Source organism: Varanus komodoensis, unplaced genomic scaffold (assembly GCF_004798865.1).
Source record: "Varanus komodoensis strain SLA01 unplaced genomic scaffold, ASM479886v1 scaffold29_3, whole genome shotgun sequence".
NCBI classification, from domain to species: Eukaryota; Metazoa; Chordata; class Lepidosauria; order Squamata; family Varanidae; genus Varanus; species Varanus komodoensis.
Window position 1 is genome coordinate 266,598 of NW_025335760.1, and position 15,154 is coordinate 281,751.

General features: G+C 57.9%; 1 protein-coding gene across 1 annotated transcript; it reads left to right on the forward strand.

The window, feature by feature from the left end:
* The first annotated feature begins 2,900 nt into the window (after positions 1-2,900).
* On the forward strand, positions 2,901-14,233 carry CALM3 (calmodulin 3). The gene is made up of 6 exons (XM_044435500.1): positions 2,901-3,004; positions 8,895-8,925; positions 10,348-10,491; positions 11,416-11,522; positions 11,662-11,797; positions 12,775-14,233. Exons 1-6 carry the CDS (start codon positions 3,002-3,004, stop codon positions 12,801-12,803), a joined length of 450 nt encoding a protein of 149 aa, XP_044291435.1. The 5' UTR covers positions 2,901-3,001; the 3' UTR covers positions 12,804-14,233.
* The last annotated feature ends 921 nt before the right edge of the window (positions 14,234-15,154 follow it).

Sequence of the window (15,154 nt, forward strand, 5' to 3'; positions counted from 1 at the left end):
CCACCGCCTCCCAGTAGCCGGGGGAGGAACTGGCGGCCAGCCAAGACGCGGCGCTGGCGGCAGAGGGAGGCAGGCTGCGCCCTGCCCTGTCCCGCCCGGGGCGCGCGGCTGCTGGGAACCCGGTGAGCCTGTGCTTCGGCGGAGGCGACGTGCTGGCAACCGGTACGGGCTGGGCCCTGTTGGCAAACAAGCGCCAGGCCCAGTGGCTCTGGGAAGGCGTGATGAAATCCCGATGGGCCCCGGAGTGTTTCACAATATCTGGCCACCTGCAACACAGAGTGGATGGCTTTCTCACAGTCCTGACAGTCCTGGGTTTTGTTCCAAGGAGCGGGTTCCTAGTCCTCATGATCCACATCATCATCATCATCATGGCTGTTGGGATTTTGGAACTGGTTTCTGGTAGGCCCTTGGACTGAACACCTGGACTCAAAATCCTTTGCAGAAGGCCTGGCTGATACTCTGAGCAGCATTCAGCAGGGTCATAGCCAGAGGAAAGTAGCTCCTGAGCATACGCAGTTCTGCTGAGCAATGAGCTTGGTGGGAGGGCTGCTTCACAGACAGATGGAGGGTGTGCCCAGGCTCAATCCATCATCAGCTAATACGGTACTTCAGCAGATTTGGTGTGCGTGGGGGTTAACTTCTGTGCCCTGGCTCCCATTTAGTATAAACAGGGGGCACGGATCCACACCCACCCCTTGCCCAAGAGATACAATTAGTCTCGGGGAAGCTGTCAGGGTGGCATTCCAGTGACGTGTGGGGCCGACAGGCCCAGAAAAGTCACTCATTTTCCTTCAAGCTGTCAGTCCTCAATGAAGCCCGGGGAGTGGGAGATCAGCCTCTGAGAAGAGAGAAGGAACCTGTGCAAAATGCAGGTGTGTTGACCTACAGTTCCCATGATCCCTCACACTGGCCATGCTGAGTGGAGCTGATGGGAATTGCAGCTCCACCCTTGGTGGGCACCAGCTTGGAGAAGGGGGGCCTATTCTGCCGGGAGTCTACAAGTGCCCACCCGCGCCATGCTTGTGATGAAGCTGCCACAGACCAGAGGGCCAACACCGTGTGACCCCACGAGGGCCATCATTTTTTGGGGAGCCGTGAACACAGCCCTGGTGAAACGGCAATTTTCCATGACTCATCTTGCAGGCCGCGGTCCCCTCCGCGCAGCTTGGCAGCTCCGGGGTAACATTATCCACTGAAAGCCCATGACAGGCCGTGAACGCCAGACGAGTCAGCAGGAGAGGAGCGCTCCGTTACACGATCCGTGGCCCGGAGCCATTTTCGACATGGTTAACCATCTCCGAGCTGGCGGATCAGGATACCGGCGGGCGCCAGGCCAGGTGCGTGTGTGCAGGGTGCCAGTGGCAGCCAGTGCGTGCCAAGGGGAGAGGTGGGAAGGAGGCCCCCAGAAGACAAGGCATGTGGGTGCCGGGAGAGGCAAGCGCGGTGGTCCAGGAGACCTCCTCTGGGGTATGCACCTCTGATCCCAAGCTGAAATTCCTCTGATCACTATCTGGAGGGTTTGGCTCGGATCCTGGGTTCAAGGCAGTTGCCCCAGCCCAGGAGAGCATTGCTTTCTGTCTGCCAAGGGTCTGGGCACCACAGGGGGGTGGCTCCCCCTGCCAAGAACATTTATGGCAAGGAGGAAACCAGTCCCATCGTCAGGCCACAAAAGGAACAGCAGTAAGAAACCCAAACCCTCTCCAGAAGAGCCCCGAGGCCAGTGGTCTGACTAAGGGCGGCTGTTCATTTCCTCTTCCCTCACAATCCCTTTTCCTTTTGTGCTATGCCATTTAGATTGGCGGCCCGAACGCAGGCACTGTCCTGTTTTTACCGACTTGCAGGTTGCCTTGGGAGCCATTTTTGTTGGTCGAAGAATGGGCAAAGTGCTCCTTTTAGTACTCATAATGATCATAACACAATAATGCGTGGATAAGTCCCTGCTGGTATGTTCTGTCTGTAAAGGAAGAGAAACAAGCAAGCCGTGACGGAGGCGATACCCCTTTATAAAATCGTTCCCCACAGGGTGCAGTCCTACGCACATTTCGATAGGCTCCCTCCGCGCCCGGCGAGCAACTGGCAGCAGCTCAACTGGGAGAGCTCTCACCCATCCCTGCACCCCCTCGCCGGGGGAAGCGGCGGTGGGGAACGACCGAGGCCTTTCCAGGTGACAAAGACAAGCCGATCAGCTGGAAAGAACCCGCAGGTAGCGCGCGTAGGGAATACTCGCGAGGGCGTGGCCCGACCTGAAGGGGCGTGGCCAAAGGCAGGGGCGCGGCCAACTCACCTGCGATAAGCGCGTGGTTGCATGAAAGAGGCGGGGCTCGCACGCGCATAGTGGTCCGCGTAGCTCCTCCCCATGCCCAGGTTGATCTATTTGTGTTGGGAGGGGAGATGGTTGGATCGCACCATTTAAGAGAACGTGAAGGGTTCTCCTACTGCGTGAAACGCACCAAACAACCAGACCACTGCTTCCCAAGATAAGCTGCTGCTCCACCCACTTCAACCGATGTGGTTCTTCCTTCGCTCCCCCTTTTTCCCTCATCGGTATGGCCCGCTCCAATTTTGACGCATTGCAGGTGAGAGGCGACCAATAGTCGCAAGAGTTTCATCCTGCGCCTCTCACTCGAGCCAATGGGGGCGCGCGGCACAAATTCGGCATCACAATACAGTGTCCTTCCGCTGGAAGGCGGTTCGAGGGAGGGGCGAAAAGAGAGCACAGAAGCGCGATGCCGGAGAAAGGAGGGGGCAAAAAAGTAGTGCCTGCAGGGAGGGGGCGGGGCCAGACTCTGCTTCGGTCCAGGCAGAAAGGGGGCGGGGCCGCCTTCGCCAGAGGGCCAATCGGAGCGAGGCCGGAGGCGGCCGTTGGCGGAGGGATCTCGCGCGCGCCGTGTGCGTATGTGAGGCGGCGCTCGGCGGGTTGCGGCCAGTGCTGATCCCACCTCCCCTCTGGACGCTGCTGCTGCTTCTGCGGTCTCGACGCTCCCGCTGACCGGGCCCGGCCATGGTGAGGAGCGGCGCCGCGCGGGGCAGCGGCCCATGGCTGCGGGGGCCGAGGGGGGGGGTTGCGCCGGCTGGCCGGCCAGGCTGGGAGGTGGGCGGCGAGAGATGCATGGGGCGCGGGGCGGCGGCGGCGACGCACGCCGGGCAGTGCTGGGGCGAAGGCGGTCCGCGCTGCGGGTGGGGTTGAGGCCATCGCGGGGCGTGTGCGCTTTCGCGCCCGTCCGCACGCGCTGGGCGCCCGGAGCGTGCATAGAAAGGGGGTGGAAGTGGCGAGTGCGCGCGGGGGTGTCGTGGGGTCACTGGGAGGCTGCGGGGGTGCAGCTTGGGCCCCAGGAGGGCCGGGGTGCCACCCCTGGGTTTCGAGCCGCGGGGTGGAGGCGCAGCTCGGGAGCCGAGGGAGCCGCCGGTGGGGAGGGGGGGGGGCAGATGTCCGCGAGGGGGGGGCTGCTGCTACCGTCTCCCCCCCCAAGCTTTCCTTTATGAGAAAGAACGCGCGTGCATTGCAGGTTAGCAGAAAACACCAAGGTGGGGGGGCTTTAAAGGTGTAGATGCCTTAGGAAGGGGTGGGGGCTCTGCAGCAGGAGACCCCCAGGCTAAAGAAGAGGGAGCTGAGGGGCGAGTAAAGCGGCCCGAAGCGGTTGGCGTGCTTCTGAGGAGGGCAGCAAGGAAGCAGGTTGAAGGCTGGCGGTGTGGGAGATCTTGGCTGCCTGACAACCGGGGTCAGGAAGCAGGTGTCAGGGCTGCCGTCGGTGGGGCAGAGATGGAGGACTTGGCAGATCGAGCTGCCAAGGGTTAGACGCGGTTTGGAAGCACTTCCCTGCTGGGGTGGAAGGTGCTGAGGGGGTGGCGGGTGCGTGTTTCTGAGGAGAGGGGAGGAGAGGGAGGCTCGGTGGGCAGCAGGCCCAGCTAGCTGGGCGTCGTGTGGCAGAAGCAGCATTGGTGCTGAGCTGAGGGGGCTGCATGCGAAGCGTGAGTGGGCCGTGCGTCGCAGGGCCCTTTGGGGGAATGTTGGGTTGGTGGCGGCCGTCCTGCAGGCCAGGGACCCGAGTGACTTCGGCTGTCAACGGAAGGGCGCCTTCGAGGCAGGCAGCTTGCGGGCCAGGGAAGGGGGACTAAATACCGGAAGGGGGTGGGACTGGTTGTGGGGGATTTCTGGTAGCCCCTTGCTCTCCGCATGCCAGGTGGTGGCCCTTGGAGGGGGAGGCTGTGCTCCAGGGTGCCTGGGAGGAGAGCTGCTAGTGGCTTGCTGCTGGAACAGCCGTCGGTGAACGGGATCCTGAAGGGCCTTGTGGAAGTTTCTAGGACTGCAAGACTTAGCAGGAAGGCGTGTCTGGGGCAGGTTGTGCTGAGACGCTCCGGCATGACTTGGTGCTGCGGCACGTGGGGCTCCGAATTCTCTCCTTTTCCCAGAAGGCAAAACACAGAGCAGGGGTTGCAAATGCTGCCACTCAGTTGCTAGCACGAACTGACTTTTACCTTCAAAGAGGGGAGGAGGGATTTGGGGTTGGTAGGTCATGCATACTGGGACATGACTAACTTGTCCTCCTAATGCCGCAGTATGTGGGTCTAGTCCTGGCGAGCAGTGCAGGGAGTCTGGTCTCCTTCAGATGTGTGAGACTAGTTCCCAGAATCCCTGACGATTGCTCCTGCAGCACGGGCCAGATGGGAGTTGTGGTCCAAAACATCTTGGGTAGGATTGGCCTGGAGCTTGGGCTTGGAAGTCATGCTAATACCGTCTTTATTGCATGTATGTCCTCCTCTTACATAGGACTCCTCCTCCTCCTCCTCCAAGCTTCATCCCTGCATGGCTTTAGCTCAGAAACATCAGTGCTGCAGCATTCTCTGGGCCTCTGAAGCCACCTTGGTTTGCCTGGACAAAGAGGCTAAGGGTTGGTGAGGTGACGTCAGTAGAAGCATGGGAGTAATCAGTCCAGCGCTGCTCATCTGACACAGTGTTTCTGATATGGGGTGTGTGTCCTAATGGTGATAGTCAGAAGCCAGCAAACATGTGAAATGAAATACACGAACTGCAACCGTGAGATTTTGCACAGTAACTGCAGGACAAGTGAACCAGCAGGAGATGCCAGTTTGAAGACTGGTTGGTGGCACCCCGAGATATGGGGTCCCAGTGGCAGCCAGGAAGCCTGCAGTATGCGGTTGGCCTTTGGCAGAGTAGCCGGTAAGAGCAGTGGAGGGAAGTCCTTGTAAGAAACTTCAGCGTCTTCTGCTGGACATCCTTGCATAGATGGGCACTGCCATTTTATCCCAGGTTGATGATGCATTTGGCCTTGATTGCACTAAGCGCGTGGTGGCTCAGCCTGGCAGGCTGAGATGGAATTGCTGGGAATGATGGGAATGTAGTCTAACCCTTCTGCAGGATGCCAGCTGGGGAAGGCGAGCGCGGGAAAACAATGGAAGGTGCTTGTCTCCTGTTAAGTAGCCCTGCCTCCTTCCAGCTTCCCTTCCTCTTCCAACTGCATGTGGGTGATGCAGTAATTCCTTCAATCCATGGCTGGCACTTCGCTCAGCTCATTGCAAATAGAAGAATGTCTGGTTAGGGCTGCAGTTCTCCCTTGATTGCTCCAAGTATCTAATCCACGCTGTGAGATTAATTTCCTTGCTGTCCGTTCTTGTCATGCTAACCTACTTTTGACAGCATATTTCCCGCAATCCTTCTAGAAAGGACTGCCATCTCTCTCTGGGAATCATTGCAAAAAATCCATGGTGCAGGGCGTGTTAAAGAATGCCGGAAGGCATGCCACATGATTTGGGGAACAGCACGCGTGTCCTCTTGAACTTGGCATGGATCCTCCTTATTTGATGAGGAGGATTATTATAAATGCCGAAGTCCCTCGTGAAAACCAGACCTCGGGAGCTGCGCGATTTGCCTCGTTCTCTTCTTTCCATCCAGCGGACTTTGTGTGGCTTGTGAGATCTGAAAAGTTTAGGCAGGAGTGGCTCGAAGGGTCCTGGGGAGTGTTTGAGTCGCAGTCAGGTGGCTGTTCTGGCCCCCTCTCCGCCTGCCCAGCGGCTCTGTGGCCGAGCGCAAAGGGGGAGCTTGATGAGTGGCGCCACCGTGCTGTGCTGGCTCTCCTTCCTGTGGAATCGTGGCCCTTTGTGGCGCACTGGAATAAAACCTTCCTCTGATTCCCGTCTGCTGTTGCTGGATTGGAATTGCTTTATCATCCTTGTTTCCTCTGCTGGCAGCAGAGGGCTGCTGAGCCCTGCTGCAGGCGGTGAAGCTGAGCACCTCTGGGCCGACCCCTCTGTAGCGATAGTTTCTCTGCAGAAGGATCTCTTTCAATAAGCCATGATTTTTCCAGAATGTGGAGGGAGGGAGGGCTTGATATGGCCGCATCCCATTCACGTCTGAGACGTCTTCCTCCCGGCTGCTCCATCCTAGACCTCGTATCCTTGGCAGTCCTTGGTGCGTCCTGCAGTTTGCGGAGGGCAGATCTCCAACAGTGCCAGATTTGCCTCGCATCGCGGCTCTGGCTCTGGCTGTGCTGCAGTGCCGGCACGGCTGGGACTGCAGTGGAGGCCGGGATCCAAGTGGCCCTTGTGTTGTCACTCCAGCACCATTTCCAGACGCGGCGAAGTGGGATGCTAGACCTCTGACCAAGTGCGTGGCGGTGGGTGTGTGCTGCAGGCTGCCGCTGGGCCAGCGCGGAAGCGGGTTCGGCAGCACAGCCAACTCGAGGCAGGCCAGACCAGGCAGAATGCAGCCGCGGTGCCGCTGTCCAGGATGCCCCGGAGTCGCCCACCTGCTGGGGCAAGGTGGGGTGCCCATCCCTCTTCTTGGCAACTTGATGCCGTTAAGTGCCTGCCCTGCCTTTCTGCCTTTTCTTCTTTTATCGCTGTCTGTGATGTCCTGCTCTTGCCTTTAATCCTCGCAACGTTCCTGTGCGGTGCTTCAGGATCAGAGCGAGTGGCTTGTCCAAGGTCACCCTGCATGTTCCATGGCAGAGCAAGCATTTGAACCTGCATCTCTCTGGTCAAAGTCTAACTCTTGAGCCTGCGACTGTAACACAGGGACTCTCATCCCAGGGGCTTAACATTTCTGCAACAAATCCCACATTGTAACCAGAAAACCGCTGTTGGAACGGTGCCTTTGTGAAACCTACCTTACTTTGGAGGTAAAGAATGTCTGGTTGGGCTTCCACTTGAGGAAAGAAGAATAATTGTGATCCCAGTTAAAAGAAAGCAGCAGGATAATACTGTTGCAAACTGCCTTGTCAGAATTCATTTCTAAAAGTATCTCATGCAGGAAATAGAAGAGTGCTGCTTTCAGGCTCCACTTTCAGTTTGAGTCACTGCTTAAAAACTTGCTTGGAGAGGACTGAGAAGTCTCTGGCGAGGCCTGTGCAGGAGGTTCGAGCCTCAACTTTTCTTTCCTGGGAAATCAGTCAGTGACTACTAGAATAAGATAGAGGCCATTGAATCCCTGGCAAGGTGGATTTTGCATTGGTGCTGGGCCTGGCTAGGAAGGCGTTTCCCCGGCTCTGCTGGGTTGCATAAAGACCCGTCTTGCCCAGCCTGCTGTTTGCCACCGTGGCTTATTGACTCACGGAGCTCGCCTGCTGCTCGCAGACGGCTGGCCAGCAGTGGCACGTGGTTTCTCAGCCTGGAGGTAACACACGGCCCTCGTGGCAGGTGGCCACGGTTGGGTGGACAGCTGTGCCCCCTGGTCTTGTTTGCCCCCGGGACTGCACAGATGCCTGGTCCTTGCACTCAGTGGCCTTCTAGTGACCGTGAACCTGCAAATGAGGTCATCAGTCTGACCGGGGAGCCCACCATTTCATTTGGAGGCTGCTGCACGAGTCTGCAGACACCTCTGGTAGCGCACCTGCTTTCAGCTTGTGTAAGCGCAGTGTGACCTGGATGGCTCACTCTGAATTTTAAGAGGCTGCAGGTATCGGGTGCAGCATGCCCGTGTGCACTCATTGCTGGGCGGTGTGGGTGGGCAGGTGCTGTTGCGCTCTGTGGGATCCCTGGGCAGGTGTGCGAGCAGAATGCTGGACTAGCTGGCCCCTTGCCCGATCCGGTCGGGCTCCTCCCTGGCCTCCTGTCAAGCCGAAGCTGCTAGGTAAGAAGGAGGCCGATAGGCGTGGTGGCATGCCTTTAAATTTCCCCTTGATGGTGCAGCCTGTGCATTAATCAAACACAGAAGCTTCCTGATAAAGATTGGCCTTGTGGTAACTCTTCTGCCTTTTCCTTTTCTCGGTGCTCCAGCCCACAGTGCCTGAAGGCTGGCTAAATGAGCAGAGTTGTTCACTGGGGTCCTCGTAAGAGGATAGGATGCGACAGGGCAACTTTTAGCAAAGCAGCTGTAGAGAAGATGGCTAGAAGTGCGGTGGAAGTGGTGAACCGGTGGAGGCACGGAGCTTGGTGGCAGCTCTGAGGTGTTTTGCTGGCTGCAAGTGGCTTGCAAGGATGCAGGTGCTGCGCTCTAGCTGCGGTTCTGCTGTGGCTCGTTTTCGGTGGAGAACGCACTCAGCTTGGAGTTCAGAAGCATCTTATGAGAGGCAGCGTGATGGACGGTGGCACATGCGAGAGCAGGGAGAGCCCTGAAGCGAGGCTTGGGTGGGGCCCCGACTGATCTGCAGGCCCACGGGGGTTTTGCTTCTGAAGGTGCAGAGCCGGCGGTTGGGCTGCATGGCCCGTGACCCTCTGGGCCGCCTGTAGCCCTGCAGGGCAGCCTGCCAGTTGTTTCTGCAATCCCAGGTGAGCTGCCGCAAGGGTGGGAGGCTCCTTGGAACATGTGGGGGGCCTACCTGTGCGGCAGAATGGGAGGACATGGACCCTGAGCTGGGAATGCTAGTCAAAGGCTTGAAGCAGAGAATGACTGTGGCTTGGCAGTGGATCAATCTCTCTCTCTCTCTTTCTCTCTCCAGGCTGACCAGCTTACTGAAGAACAGATCGCAGGTGAGTCCCCACCTTGCTTTGGCAATACAAGTTAACTACCTGCTCCCCCCCCGCCCCCGCATGCTGGATCGATCTGCATCCCGTCTGCTGCCGAGAGCTGCTGTCGGCACTCGAGCTGCTTCAAGCACTGCTCAGACGTCTTGGAGATGCACCCAGGAGGGGCAGCTGTGGATTCTGCGGAGGACAAGGCTGTTTTCTTTCAGCCCGTCATGTGCTCTGTACTGAGGGTGGCAGAAGGTGGGTTAGGATGGGGGTGATTTCCATAGGCTTCCGGTTCCCAGTGATGCCGATGGAGATTGATGGCTGCTGGTAATTCATGCCAGTAGCCAAGCCTCCTTGCGCAGCCCACAGCAGTTCAGAAAAAAGAATGTGCGGATACAGTGTCATCTGCTGTGGCCACTGATGCAAAGGCCAACCATTTGCGCCCTCAGCCCTTGTCCTCCCTGGCTGATCAAAGCTTGCCAGGGGGCCTGGCGGGGTGGGTGCAAGGAGTGGGAAAGGCCTCTTTTCTTGGAGGGGCGGTTTCTGAAGGATGCACCGGTGCAGCTGCTCCTGGAGAACTTTGCTCTCGACCCAGTGGTATCCGATAACACCCAGCCAGCAGCGAACACTCCTTTTGGGGGTCAGGTGCCGGGAAGGGCTCTGGCAGAGCAGCTGCTGGCACCTTGCAGGAGTCAGGTGATCTGGACCTGCTTCATTCGGGGCTCTGGGGCAGAGCCAGCCTGGTCACCCTACTGGGCAACCTTCATCAGAGCTGGGGAGCACAGTCTTGCTGATCCTGCTCAGTTCCCCACTTGCTTTTGAGTCCATTTAGCATCGTATTCTCCTGGTTTGATTCTGTGTTTTGGTCATTGGAGGCACAGCTATACTGAAATACAGTATAAAATTCCAGTGTGCAAAAATAGTTTAAACAGCGAAAGCATTTTCACTTAATACAATGAGGCCTTTCCCATCACATGTTACAGAATCCTGGGGCAGAGGGCAGTCTCAATGGGATGCCAAAGGCACGACTCAGGTGGTGCCAGGGGCCTCAGTGGGGAAGCTCCCCTAATTGGTATTTGAATCTCCAGTGCATCGCTCTCAGCACCCCCGTCTTGCACCAGGTCCAAGGTCTGGCCAACCTCGCTCTGCACAGGCCCTGTAAGACACGCTGTTCCCACACCTGCCAGTGACGGGGGCCCAGAGCAGGCGAAGAACCCAGGTGGAGCTTCTGGGCGGGAAAAGGATGAGCAGATGTGAGCAGCAGCCTCAGCATTTGAGGCACCGGCATTGCAAGGCCTCACAAGACCTGGCCTGGTTTGCACTTCTCCTAAACATTTGGAATAGGCCTGGCTAGGAAGCTGCTGCTGCATTTTCAAGGACGGCCACTGATGGTGTGCATCGGCCCTTGGCATAGCTTCTAACGAGTTCGCTTCTCCCCAGAATTCAAGGAGGCCTTTTCCCTCTTTGACAAGGATGGGGACGGCACCATCACCACAAAAGAGCTCGGCACCGTGATGCGCTCCCTTGGGCAGAATCCCACCGAGGCGGAACTGCAGGACATGATCAACGAGGTGGATGCGGATGGTAAGTTGCGGGAGCCAAGGGGCGCGGGCAGAGTGAGCAGGCCAGGCCAGGCCAGGCGGGCTCTGCGGGTCTTTGGTGCCAGGCTGGATTCCGATTCGCAAGCGCCCTTCGCAGCGGCTGGGCGGAGCTTGTCCAAGGCCTGCCAAGCCTCTCCGGCCGCCCTGCCCACGGTCACCAGGTGCCCGGGCCCAGTCAGTCACTTCGGAGGCAGAAGGGAGGAGGAGCTGCTGCTGTGTCGGATCGATGTTGCCAGAGTAGCCGAGAGGGTGACCTGTAATAGCAATCGTCGTGATGCCGGGAGTGGTGGGGACTGGGCTGGCAGGGGGTGACCGGGAGCCCTTGGGAGTCCAGGAAAGCTCCAGAAAACAGCATCTGGGTTCCGCTGAGGTTCCTGTGAGGATCAGTGGAGGTATGTGCACAAGACACTTGGCGTCTCTGCTTGCTCCGGACCGTGCACGGCTTGCTTCGACCAAGGCTGCTTATCCACACAGCTGAAGCTGTGGCAACGTACCGGGGCCAAGGGTGCTGTCTTCAATATGCTGTCTATACAGAGGCAGGGAGAGGAAGGGGCCTGCCTTTCCAGAGTTCGTCCTTCTTTTCGGCTTTGTTACCCAAGGTGCTTGATAGACATGAAACGCAAATTGAAGCATCCTCGGTGATTGCTTTTTCAGGTGGTCCCAGTGGCTCCTGCGTCGGGTTCTGCTGCCTTCTGCTTCTGTGGAAGTAGAAACCGCCACGTGGCATAGTGAGCCCACCTCAGCCCCTGCATCAGTGCACTGTGAAGCCTCCCGTGGCAGCGACGCAGCCCTGCTTCCGGCGGGGCTCCCCTCGCCCCGGGGTGGCTGTTCCAGGTTGCCTGCTGGGTGCAAAGGGGGCCCCCTGGCTTTGCGCCGGCTCCTCTCCTCAGCGCCACTCTCTTTTCAGGCAATGGCACGATCGACTTCCCTGAGTTCCTGACCATGATGGCGAGAAAGATGAAGGACACGGACAGTGAGGAGGAGATCCGGGAGGCCTTCAGGGTGTTTGATAAGGTGGGGCCGCAGTGCAGGAGGCTGCCTGGCGCTAGTGGGAAGGGGCCACGACTAGCCCTCCCCTGCACCATGCAGAGTGGGGAAAGCCGAAGGAGCTGCCTGCCGCGCTCCCTCCCTGAACTGCCCCCTTTCTTCCCAGGACGGGAACGGCTACATCAGTGCGGCGGAGTTGCGCCACGTGATGACGAACCTAGGGGAGAAGCTCACCGACGAGGAAGTGGACGAAATGATACGGGAGGCGGACATTGATGGGGACGGGCAGGTCAACTATGAAGGTGAGTCGGGGGCCCCCTGCGTGTTGCCGCCTGGCAGCCCTGGCGCGTTTCGAGGTGGGGGCTTCTGCTTCCTGGAGAGCCTTGAGAAGGCACTGCCTGGCCCTCGGCTGCCTCAGCAGCACTGCTCTGTACACCAGAGGGCAGCTTTGGGCGGTGGCAGATCCTCGGCGGCTTTCGGGCATGCTTGAGCTTTGAGGGACCACGGTTGAGAGAGAGCGGCCTGGAGCCGGGTGCCCTCGGGGTTGTGCGCGAAGCACGTGCGAAACATAAAGGCTTTGCTGGTACTTCGGGCCTTCGGTACGTCAGCGCATTCTCTCTCAGCAGGCACCCCCATTGCTGCTGGGAAGAAATGGGGTGCCTGCTGTGGTGTGGCCGCCGTTGCAGTGCTTGTGCCCCACTCCTGAGTGGGGGGCGGGGTCCCACACTCTGCATGCGCATGTTGCGCTCAGTGACCAGCAGGAGGATGTGCTCCAGTCCCGTTTGTTCTGCCTGGAAAAAAGCAGAGGTGCAGGTGGCATTGCTGCGATCACGTCACCCTCGCTCTGATCCTGAGGGTGGCAGAGTTTTATGGTGTTACGATGTAGGCCTGACCGGCTTTGCACAATCTCTATGGCTTGCCACTTGTCTACCACGGTGAGCCATGGCATCTGTGGACGCCCTCCTGAATGTTCAGGTCGTGCCACGGTTAGTCTTGTCATCTGGACGCAGGGACTGCAGTTTATGCATGGCTTGCAGGACCGCCGGCTTGTTCTGGGGTCACGTGAGGCTTGTGTGACTCGCAGAATCCCTGGGCCCTGAGTTCGGGTGATGTGTCTTGCGTCTCCAGGATGATTGCCTGCAGCCCCCGTGCCGTGGGCCAGCCCCTTTGGTAGCTGCCCCGTGGCGAGCGCCTGGTCCAGGGAGCGGAGCGGAGCAGGGCGGGCGGGAGCTTGACCGGCGCCCTTGTGCTCACTGCCTTCCTGGCCCCTCTCTTGCAGAGTTTGTTCAGATGATGACTGCGAAGTGAGCCCTGCGGAGTGGGTGGCTGGCAAGGCCCATTCTCCTTCGATACTTTTCTCCAACACACTCTCTCTACTTAAGTAACCTGGTTCTCTACGCAAACAATCGGCTGTGGAATAAATCTGACCAAGCAATTAAAAAGAATCCTTCCCAAGCTGCATGATTGCACTCCTCTCTCCCTCCTCTTCTTGCTCTTTTCCCCCTCCCTCCCTCCCTCCTTCCTTCCCCCCTCCCTCCCTCCCTCCTTCCTTCCTTCCTGGCGCATCCCTTGAAATCCCCGAGAGTTCCCCGGCCTTGCGGATGTCTTTGTTTCCATCGGGTATTCTGTTCTGCAGTCAGGGCTGGCCCTTCTCCCAGGGCGCAGATTCTTTCTCTTTCTTCCGAGAATCCACATGATGGGTGGAGAGAGCGCAAACCCTTCTTCATCGTGTTGCATGTGTCTGGCACTGTGGTCGTGCGCATTGACATGGCGGTCGCCACCGAAGGTCTTGCCCCGAGGAACATCGGGGGCACAAGGAAGAAATTGGTTTTTTTCTTAGTTTTCTTTGGAGGGCGGGAGGGGAAGCCATCCCTCCACCTGGGTGCCTGTGGCTGAAGGTGGGTTCCAGAGAGCTCCATCAGCGTGATCTGGGGAAGAGGCTGATCGAGGGGAGGGGAGGGGAGGGGGGCGTCCGACACTGTCCGATTGGCTCTTTGACAAACAAAAGCAAACTCCACCGCCCACACCTCCGACCTCTGTCTTGTCCCGAACCCTGTATAAATTGTAAATGCCCCGACAGTTTCCTACGCGTGTCCAGACACTAGAGCTGCTCTGTAAATATCTGATGCTGCCCCCCCTTGGGGTGGGCCCCATGAGTGGCGACGGCGGATGCTTTTGACTGGCAGCTGGAGGGGGGGAGGCGTTGGAACGGAACCGCAATAAAACGGTGGAGCCGCTGCCGAGCGAGGGGCCGACTGCGCCGGAGCGCCCTCTCCTCTCTGCCCGCCTTCCGTGTGCAATGCTTTTTTGTAGTGGCTCGACTTAACGCTTGTGCCGCACCTTGGCTTTGATGTCCGTGCTCTTTGACGCTGCTTCCTTACTCGGCCTGTCCCCCACTTTCCTTGCGGCAAACAGCATGAGCCGCGAACTTGCTTCTCTTTTTCACTTTTATTTTTTAATCAATAAAGTTTTGGATGGAAAATCGCAACAAACAGAATTTCCCTAAAACCGGGTGAAAGAAGAGTGCTTTGTGTAGTCCGTGGCGGATTTGGCCGCGCCTCCTTGGATTCCTGACTTCGGTGCCTCTGTGGCAGCAGACGTGGCCCGAGCGCTTGGGAAAGGGGGTGTGGGGGAGTTTGGAGTAAGACTGTCTTTGAAAGCAGGTGGTGTTGTGTTCAGTTCAAGCTGTGAAAATAAAATATCAATGTTTTCCAATAAAATGCAGTGACTACCTGAAATGGCTGTTGTGCCTCTTTAAATGAGCCTCTGTACTTGCTTGTTTCACAGTCGCTGGAGCAGCTGAGATGGGGAGATGCCTCCTGGGGGAACGTGACAAATGTTCCTTTGTGAATTGTTATTTTGAAAGCAAATTGGCAGCAGGTTTCTTCCGAAGGTTCGCTGGCCTTGCGGCTACCGGTGGCAACAAGCACGGCCCCTCTGAGGTGCTCTTTCTGGCCGGTGTGTGTGCCGGCTCGCGTGGGGGCTCGGACTGCTTGGTCGGGGGCAGAAGCGACCTTTTCCCTGCGTCTCTGCAGCTCCCAGCCCTGGTCCTGAGTCGAGTGGGGCGAATGGGAAGCTTGTGGGTCGGCGCTCTTGCAAAACCTGCATGTGACGCCCTTCATACCTAATGCAGGGTTAGAGCGACAGTCTGCCCGCAAAGACCCTGCTCCCCCTTCTCCAAGAAGAAACATTCTTTGAGTCCAGAAAGAAAGCAAGGCCTTGCCTCTTGAGCAGAATCCTTCCCACTTGGTAGCCAGAGTGCTTTAAGGTGGCTTAGCTTGGTTTAAGCCCCTTATTCCAAAGTTAAGTATCTCCCTCTTAAAGCATCATTGTTGACATGTTAACTAATTCCTGAGGAACTCAGCCGTCTCCAACTTCTCCTTACACTTCCGGCCTCTCTACCCTGCAGTTGATGACATATCTAAAAACAGCCCGTACCCAGCAGCTTCGCCTTGCTAAGCCTCGGAGTCAAAGGGTGGCTCTCCAGAGAAACACGCCCAGATTCGCTTTGGTTCTCAGCTGGCCCCAGAAGTGATCTTTGGTCCGCTTAGCTATTGCGTCCTTATCCCTCTCATTGCACTGCTCTTCTGAAGACGCAGAAGCCTTACAGCAGGCGTCTTAAATCGCTAGATGAAGTGGCCTTTAAAGGCGATTGGATG